Here is a 9,956-nt window from a genome sequence, read left to right on the forward strand (position 1 = left end):
ACCATAATGGTCTCCCAATATAGATAGCGTTTGGTGGAGCTCCCAGATGTGAACAGGTTTGGAAGCAGGAGTGGCATCCACTTCCTAAAACAGATGCCTGTGGAAACTCTATGAACTTGGAGAAATGATGGCAAGTATGGAAAAGCATTAGGTCTTTTGTTCATAGAGTCGCTATGGGATATACTTGATGCAACAGCAATCTACAACAATACAATATTACTGTATGTTTTTATAATGGAAAGGCATATTATATTGTAATGCATTTTTATGATTCTGAAATTATAGCAGATATTGACTATATTTTAATTTGTTAAAACTTTTTTCTTCCTTCCTAGTTGCCTGACTACAGACTGGGTACATCTCTGGTACATATGGTAAGTTTCAGCTATTATCCCTAGGAAGACATTTGAGACAAGCTTTCATTTCCTCAGGGACATCGATTTTTTTTAAATCTTAACATATATTGACATCAGGAAGAAAATTTGAGACAGCCTTCTTACTTAGCCAGCAGCTCATAAAGTTTCTTTTCTCTCATCACTAACTTATGTGACAATGTGCCAGGATTGCTCATTTCAATACTGCCTCCTTGAACATGTCAAAAGATTTGTTGTGTCCTTTCCTCAAGATCTTGTCTAAAAATTTCTCTGCACAGGAGAAATTACCTTCAATGAAGGAAGAAATGATCCACCCAAACTTCAAGTCTTCCAACAATTGTTCTAATGAACTGATAGCCTTGCTGACACTGTTAAGGAGGTATACAGGCAAAATGAAAGCTTTAGTTCTAAAATGTATATTCTTTCTTTAAAGCATCGAAGAATAATAAAAATGCAAATGTTGGAAGCTGATTGCGCCAGATTTGGGGAAGTGAAACTCTCCCTTTAGCTGTGGCTCTTTGCAGGTTGCTGGTGGTAATTGGCGGGCTGCTTCTGCTCTGTGGCCTGACTTCTGTGTGTTTCCGCTGCTGTCTGAGCCGCCAGCAAAATGGGGAAGATGGAGGACCACCACCCTATGAAGTGACAGTCATTGCTTTTGACCATGACAGTACTCTCCAAAGCACTATTGCTTGTAAGTACACATGGGAGGGGACTTGGGAGTAAGTCATTTTTTAAAAGTTACAGTGTCAGTAGAGTTTGTTTTTTCATGACTCTGAGACATAGAGTAGAATGGCTCGCTCCTTAAGAGTTTCCAAGGCAATGTTTTGGAAGAAGCAAATCTCCAGGTACTTTTTATGGAAACAAATTTCCAGATCTTTTCTCCCACAAAACAGCTGATTTGTTGGAAACAGAAACTTTTGGGTCAAAACCTGAGCACTTAACAAAATTGTGCCACTAGGAGTCCTTTAAATTGTTTTTGTTACTTTTATGGTTAAGCACCCGCCCGTAGAGAAGGGCTCAGAGCAAACCCCACAGGAAATAGACCTGAATTCTGTCATATCCTGTGCCTTCCTTACCACCCTCAACACATTTGAGTCCATTGTCATCAATCCATTTCATTGAGGACCTTCCTCTTCTCACTGACCTGACACCTTTCTAAGCGTGATGTCTTTTTCCAAGGAAGAGCCTCACCTAACAGTATGTCTAAAATATGTGAGATGAAACTTCATGAAAATTAAATTATGCTAAGTCAGTCCACCAAGTTGTGCCAAAAAAATCTGGAGAACAACCACTAGGCCAACTGACTGGAAAAGATCTATATTTGTTCCTGTTTCAAAGAAGGGTGACCCAACAGAGTGTGGAAACTATAAAACAATATCATTGATTTCACATGCAAGCAAGATTTAACTGAAGATTATCCAAAAACAACTGGAACTGCACATCAGCAGTGAACTGCCAGAAGTCCAGGAGGGGTCGTGGTACTAGGGATATTATGTTGTTGTGTTGTTGTTTGATGCTGTCGAGTCGTAGATGACTCATAGCGACCCTATGAACGAATGGCCTGAGCAATGTTCGTACATAGAGTTTCTGGAGGCAAGCCATTTTGGAAGTGGATGCCGCTCCTGCTTCCAGGGATATTATAGCTAATGTTAAATGGGTCTCGGCTGAAAGCAGGAAACACCAGAGTAATGTCTATCTGTGTTTCAGTGATTATGCAAAGGTGTTTGTGTGGATCATAAAAAACTGTGGCTGACTCTGAGAAGAATGGGAATCCCAGAACACTTGATTGTGCTAATGCAAAACCTATACTTGGACCAAGAGGCAGTCATCAGAACAGAGCAAGGAAACACTGCGTGATTCAAAATTGGGAAAGGTGTATGCCAGGGATGTGTCCTATTTCCATACCTTTTCAATCTGTATGCGGAACTGATTATCCAGGAGGCTGGGCTCTATGAGGAGAAATGTGGTGTCAGGATTGGTGGAAGAAGCACTTGCTGCAGAAGGTCAAGAACTGCAGCCTTCAATATGGATTGAGGCTCAATATCAAGAAGACAAAGATTGTCACCACTAGACCAATTGGCAGCATCAGGATGGATGGAGAAGAGATTGAGATTGTTCACAGCTTTAGTTTGCTTGTCTCCACAGTCAACACTCTTGGCATCAGCAGCAAGGAAATGAAAAGACGTATTGTGATGGGAAAGTCTGCTGTTAGGGACCTCTCTAAGGTACTCAAGAGCAATGGTGTCTCTCTGGAGACTAAGGTGCATCTGATAGAGGCCATAGTCTTTGCAATCACTTGTTATGCATCAGAGAGTTAGACAATGACTAGGGAGGATAGAAGGGGAATTGACGCCTTTGAGATGTGGTGCTGGAGAAGATTATTGAGTGTACCATGGACTGCTAAGAAAACAAACAGATTCATCCTAGAGAGGGTTAAACCAGGCTGCTCCTTGGAGGCAAGGATTCTGAGGCTTCGTCTGACATACTTTGGACGTGTTGTAAGGAAGGACCGGCCCTTGGAAAGGGACATCATGCTTGGGAGGGTGAAGGGTCAGCTCAGGAGGGGAAGGCCCTCTATGAGGTGGATTGATTCAGTGACTGGGGTAATCAGGATGGGTGTATTGGAGACAGTGAGATTATCACAGGACAGAGCAGTTTAGGGATGTTGTACATAGGGTCACTATAAATCGTAAGCAACTCGAAGGCACATAACAACAATAAGAAGTTAATCCAAACCTAACTCTGCTGTAGAGTTGGATTCTTCTCATAGTGACCCTCCATTTCATTTTGGAGGCTATAAATGTTTGTGGGTGGATACTACCCATCTTCCTCCTAAGAAGAGTTTCATGAACTGCAACCTTCAGATTACCTGCCCAGCACCTAAGGTCCTAGGCTATCAATGCTCCATTTTAAATATTAGGGGAGCACAAAGGTATACATTGACTTTATAGTATATAAGGGTTAATTTTCATAAACCTAGTTGTATAGTGATCTGGATTCCCAAGCTTGTATTTTCAAAATATTTTTCTGGCTGCTGGTAGATAAAAGCAGTGCTGGAGAAAAGATGTTTTCCAGTAAGTAGAGATTTGAAACAGAGGTGTTGCAGGAAAAAAATAAATGTTTAAAAATTGCTTGGATAGAGAATCTTGGCAACATAATGTAATAACGAATGTTTTCTATTAAGACGTATCCAGTTTTTAGTATTTTTCCCTAAAGCTATTTTATATTCTTAAACATATCCTTTGTCTGAAATATATTGGGTTTTGTAAAAACATAAATGTTCTATTATTTATACTATTTTCCCATCTTTAGTTAAGTAATAATGTACATTCATTTCTTTATTCTTCCTATCTTGATACTGTAAAGTTGAGCTTTAACACCCCCTGTAATGATCAGAAGACAATTTCCATTGTTTTCTGTTACAGTATTTCTTAAAATTGGGGAGTAAATACTTTCAGAAGCCAGGTCCCAAAACACTGGCTATTTATTTTGAAGAAAGAACAATATAACCTTTTGTTATTTACATGGTCTCCCTCCCTTTCCTGTTGTACCCTAGATAAAAGATTAATGAGACAGGAAACAAATATTCTAAAAGAGCCTATAGTAACACTGGAATAGAATAAACTGTTTCAAGGCTGCAGAAGGGGGAAGGCAGGGCAGTGAGATATGGGAACAGCACTAGAGTATTAGAAGATTCCAGAGAAGAAAGGTTCTTTTAGTAGGGATGGAGGTGGTTTCTAAATCATAGGATTTCCCTAAAATTGGTGGCAAGGAGTGAAAACAGTTTGGACGCTTGTGAAGAGTGAAGGGAAATTAAGTGTTATATTAATCTCTGATTTCTGAGGAGATCAGGCTTACTTTGGCCCTCTCTCTCCTTTTTTATGTATTATTATTATTTTTTTTTTAACCAGCCTTGCAATCAGTGTTTGGTCCTGCAGCTCGAAGAATCCTGGCTGTAGCTCATTCCCATGGTTCCCTGGGCCAGATACCTTCCTCTCAGGACACTCTCCCAGGTTATGAAGAAGCTCTTCACATGAGTCGCTTCACTGTAGCAAGATGTGGGCAGAAAGCACCTGATCTACCCCCAGTCCCAGAAGAAAAGCAGCCTACTCCAAGGGAGAAGGAGTCTCCTCCAACTGAACCCTCTTCTAATTGATTGGAACTTTGGTTATATTACTGTGAGTGGGGGTTTCTCCAAAGTCTGTAGAGATCCACAGACCTGTGGAGCATTTCCTTGTCTAGTTTGAAAAAGGTTTAGGTTGTCACCTAAGCATCATTCATTGAAAACTATGGGCTATCAGTCTTCATTCCTAGCCATATATCTTTTCCGATATGGAATATTCTAAATAAGGACTCACATTCTTTATCCAGTGGTCAGCTCTGACCAAACTAGTTTCACACAGCTGTAGCAGCCCTTGATTAGTACCACAACATGGTACAGACTGCACCATCAAAGCTCCATTTCATCTTGCTGTGTATCTAAAAAACCTTTACCTATGTGATATTGCACATTGCTTTTCTCACTGGCAAGTAATAGTACACAGGAGGAGAGAGACCATCAATATTCATCCGTTTATCCTTCCTGAAACAAAACCAACTTGGGCTGAAAGAAAATCACATTTGAAATAAGACCCAACTGCGTGTTTAGAATCCAGATCTGCAATTGCCAGTATAGATTAGACACGAATTCATTGCCATCAAGTCAGAACTGAACTGACTCATAGCTGACTATCCAGCAGAGTTTTCGAGGTCATAAATCACACAAAAGGAAATTGCCCTTAGAGTGGCTGGTGGATTCAAACTGCCAGAAACGTGGCACCTTGGGGTTGGCAGTGCAACTCTCTGCCAGCTATGTCACCAGAACTTCCAGTTTTGCCTAATGGGACTCAATATAGAATTGTTATGTACCATTTAGTAGGAACCAACTCATAGCTGACTATACACACTGGGTTTTCAGAGGTAGTAAATTGCATAGGAGATAGATTGTTTTATCTTTCTCCCTTGAAACACTTGGTGGATCTGAACTGCATGCCTTTGAGTTGGCACGTCAACCCCTTACCACTAAGCCACCAGAACTCTCCAATGTAAAACATATGAATGAACACAGCAAATAGCAAGATTTTTTTCACTTTAGCCCCACCTATTAGCATTATGAGAAACTGCATAGATGAAAAGTAACACTTTAAATAGTTCTCCATTTCCTCTCCTCATGAACATATACTTATACACACATACACTCACACTTTTCTAATTATACAGCAACTCCAGATGAATCACATTTGCTTCTTTCCTCCCTATTTTGACGACTTAACAGCTGCAAGAGATCAGCGGAGATGCATATGGTCTGTGATGATGACCCTCAGCACCACCTAGTGGACACATCATAGAAAAGTCATTCTCTCCCTTGGGGCTGTTTATTACCTTTTGACTACCTGTGTGGTCACCAGTAATTTAACTTTAACGGTCTCCCTCCCATGGCATTATTTTTCTGTCTAATAAAAACATGTCCACATAATGGATTTTACCTGATGGTATGCATAGAAATCAACTCGATTGCATTTGTGGAAAGATTCGCTGGAGAAGCTCAATATCAGCAGTGAAAACCAGGCCAGGTGCTGTTTGTGGGACAGACCACCAACTACTCATATGCAAATTCAAGCTTAAGTTGAGGAAAATTAAGTCAAGTCCACGGGAACCAAGATTTGACCTTAAGTCTGTCCCACTCGAATTTCAAAACCATCTCAGGAATAGGTATGAGGCCTTGAGCACCAGTAAGCGTACACCAAATGAACTCTGGGAGGATATCAAGAAAATAGTCCATGAAGAATGCAAAATATCATTACAAAGGATAAAAAAGAAAAAAAGACCAAGATGGATGTCAGATGAGACTCTGAGTATTGAATTAGAGCACCGAGAAGCCAAAGCTAAAGGAAGAAATCAAGATCAAAGAGGTGAATAGAAAATATCAAAGGCAACTCGGACGATAAAGCAAGATACTGTAATGAAATGTGCAGAGCTGGAGTCAGAAAATCAAAAGGGCTGGACTCACTCAGTGTTTCTTAAGATGAAGGAGTTGAAAAACAAATTCAAGCCATGGGTGGCAATACTTAAAGATAGTTTGGGTAGAATGTTGAATGATCCAGGATGTATAAAAAGAAGATGGAAGGAGTCATTGCATCAGAAGAATTGGCTGACACAGGAATTTCCTGAAATAACATATGAGCAAGAACATATGGTGATGAAGGAGGGAGTACAAGTAGCTATGAAGGAATTGGCAAAAACCGAGGTTCCAGGAGTTGACTTCATACCAATTGATTTATTTCGACAAACAGACACTGCCCTGGATGTGCTCACTAAGTTGTGCCAGGAAATCTGGAGAACAGCCAGCTGGCCAACTGACTGGAAGAGATTGATATTTGTTCCCATTCCAAAGAGAGGTGACCCAAAAGTGTGTGGAAATTATCGAACAATATCATTGATATCGCATGCAAACAAGATTCTGCTGAAAATTATCCAAAAACGTTTGGAACAATATGTCAACAGAGAACTGCCAGATGTGCAGGCTGGGTTTAGAAGAGGTCGTGGTACTAGGGATATTATAATATCCCTAGCTATAACTAGCTATAGCTAATGTTAGATGGATCTTGGCAGAAAGCAAAGAATACCAGAAGAATGTCTATCTGTGCTTCATAGACTATGCAAAGGCTTTTGATTGTGTGGATCACAAGAAGCTATGGCTGACTCTGAGAAAAATGGGAATCCCAGAACATTTGATCGTGCTATTGCAAAACCTATACTTGGACCAAGAGGCAGTCGTCAGAACAGAGCAGGGAGACACTGGATGGCTCAAAATCAAGAAAGTGGTCCGTCAGGGATGTATTTTGTCTCCATACCTTTTCAATCTGTATGCAGAACAGATCATCCGAGACACTGGGCTGTACGAGGAGGAATGTAGCATCAGAATTGGTGGAAGAATTGTCAACAACCTGCGTTATGCAGATGACACAACCCTGCTTGCTGAAACTGAGGAGGACCTGAAGCGTTTGCTGCAGAAGGTCAAGGACTGCGGTCTTCAATATGGATTGAAGCTCAATATCAAGAAAACAAAGATTCTCACTACTGGGCCAATTGGCAGCATCAGTATGGATGGTGAAGAGATTGAGATGGTTAACAGTTTTAGTTTACTTGGCTCCACAGTCAACACTCTTGGTAACAGCAGCCAGGAAATCAGGAGACGAATTGCATTGGGAAAATCAGCTGTGGGGGACCTCTCAAGAGTACTGACGTGCAACAACATCAGGCTGGAGACTAAGGTGTGCCTGATCCAAACTACAGTCTTTGTAATTATGTGCTATGCATCGGAGAGTTAGACAGTGAATAGGGATGATAGAAAGAGAATTGATGCCTTTGAGCTGTGGTGCTGGAGAAGAGTGTTGAATATACCATGGACTACTAGGAGAACAAATAGGTTTGTCCTGGAGAGGGTGAAGCCAGAATGTTCCCTGGTGTCAAGGATTCTGAAGCTTTGTCTGACATACTTTGGGCATGTGCAAGGAGGGACTAGTCCTTGGAGAGGGACATAATGTTTGGGAGAGTGGAGGGATGGCACAGGAGAGGAAGACCCTCGATGAGATGTATTGATTCTGTGAGTAGAGTGGTGGAAATGAATGTGTTTGAGACAGGTTGGCACAGGATAGAACGGCGTTTAGGGCTCTTGTACATAGGGTCGCTATGAGTTGCAGACGACTCAATTGCACATAACACATCAACAAGAACATAAAATATTACAAAAAAATTATTGCTATTGGGAAGTTGAGGACCTGAGATGTATTTTGGGGAAATTAAAGTCACAAAAACCCTTAGACTCATTTTTCTCACTTGTAAAAATCATCTCACAGATCAAATAAACTATATGACATGATTTATGAAATTTTATGCACATGTGTCTGTTAATATCCCTGTTATTGTCAGCATATTTTAGACTGCTTAGTCATTCCTCTAAAAATTAAGTTCTCATGCATTCCTTTGCCTGATTGTTATGCTTTCCTAAATTATACCTGAAGTGGCTATGTTGTTTTAATAAATATTTATTGGTAAAGCTGATAAACTAATGATATAAGTGGCTCCTTTTAATATGTTCTAGGTAAAGAACAATTGAGAAAATTTGTTATCGATTGTTGTTGTTAGGTACCAGCAAGTCAAGCAGGTCCCACAGCAATCCTATGAATAACTGATCTTAATATTGTCCTTTCCTGTTATTAGGGAATTATTTCAGTCCTTGGGAAGGTGGCACTGGTCCTAAGAATGACGAATTAGTGCAGCAGTTCATTAAATACATTGATGAACTACTGATTCATCTCAGAGAGAAAAATATTCTGGCTACAATTTGCTGGTGATTAGTGTTTATCCTGGGCCATTTATTAAAATAACCTCTAGATATTGTTGAGATGTATGAATTCTTAATAGCCCATTTTGCCGACTTGTTTTGCCATGGCAAATGAACCATTTAATGTTCACACACATTCCACAAAATATCCTAGGGTTCTTGTTCCACCAAAGCACCACAGTCTTGAAGAAGTTAAAATGTCAAAGGGCATAAAAGGAAGAAATTCTGCCTTTAATGGTCTTATTCTAAGAAAACAGCATTCCTTTAAGTAAGGACTCATGTTAATCCATTTTACATTGCTTTATTCTATATCTCCAACTTTGAGGGGGATTTGCTACATATTAAAGTCTTTATACCATTTCTCAGGGTGCTCTTGTGGCCTAGCCCAGAGGGATTAGTGCTATTAACCCTGAGGCCATGGTTCTGGCTGCTTGAATCCACCATCTACTCTGCAGGAGAGAGTTTATTAGTACTTGCTGTGATGGACTGAATGAGGATCTTTAAGAGAAAGAAATCAAGGAAGAGGATTTGATCACAGATTTAAATAATCCATGAAAGATGGAGCTGTTAGCTAGAATGAGAAATACTGGGATTAGACTAGTTATAGAAGTAAATGCAGGTGGTGCTTTCTAAAACTGTTGAGAAATTTCGTGGTGACCTGGTTATTTGGTTAAAACAAAGCCCACGGTACTCAATTGAGCAACATGCAAGTTAAAATATATAAAGGATAAAATTATAAAAAAACCCACCAGAACCCAAACAAACTCAAATCATTGTCATTGAGTGTAAACCAATTCATAGTCAACCCTACAGAAAGTTTTCAGAGGCTGTATTTCAACAGAAGGGAATTGCCCATCTTTTTCCTTCTGAGCAGCTGGTAGATTTGAATGGCTTGCCGTGGGTTGGCAGTACAACTCCTTCTCCACTAGACCACTAGAACTCCTCAATGAAAGAATTTACTCAAAATGTTTCCCAAATTGACTATAGGTAACCTCATAATTGCCTTTGTAGGGAATTTCAACCTGGATTCAGAAGAGGCCATGTTTTTGTTAGATTTTGTCAAGTTGAATATGACTGATAATGATCCTATGAACGACATCTGAACACTGTCCCATGCTGTGTGATCCTCACAATCTCTCACACACTGTAGATCATTGCTGCACTCACTATTTCAATCCACCAGGCTAAGGTGTATT

At 40.1% G+C, this 9,956-nt stretch overlaps 1 protein-coding gene across 1 annotated transcript in view; it reads left to right on the plus strand.

Annotated features, from left to right (window-relative positions):
* TMEM52B (transmembrane protein 52B) overlaps positions 1–4,530 on the plus strand; it is a 14,734-nt gene extending 10,204 nt beyond the window's left edge. The window contains exons 4-6 of the mRNA XM_006888449.1: positions 336–374; positions 899–1,065; positions 4,286–4,530. Coding sequence (XP_006888511.1) covers positions 336–374; positions 899–1,065; positions 4,286–4,530 — 451 coding nt within the window. The remainder of the gene's footprint in view (positions 1–335; positions 375–898; positions 1,066–4,285) is intronic.
* Positions 4,531–9,956: the final 5,426 nt, after the last annotated feature.

Source organism: Elephantulus edwardii, unplaced genomic scaffold (genome assembly GCF_000299155.1).
Source record: "Elephantulus edwardii isolate Elephantulus edwardi_28Jun2011 unplaced genomic scaffold, EleEdw1.0 scaffold00067, whole genome shotgun sequence".
NCBI lineage: Eukaryota > Metazoa > Chordata > Mammalia > Macroscelidea > Macroscelididae > Elephantulus > Elephantulus edwardii.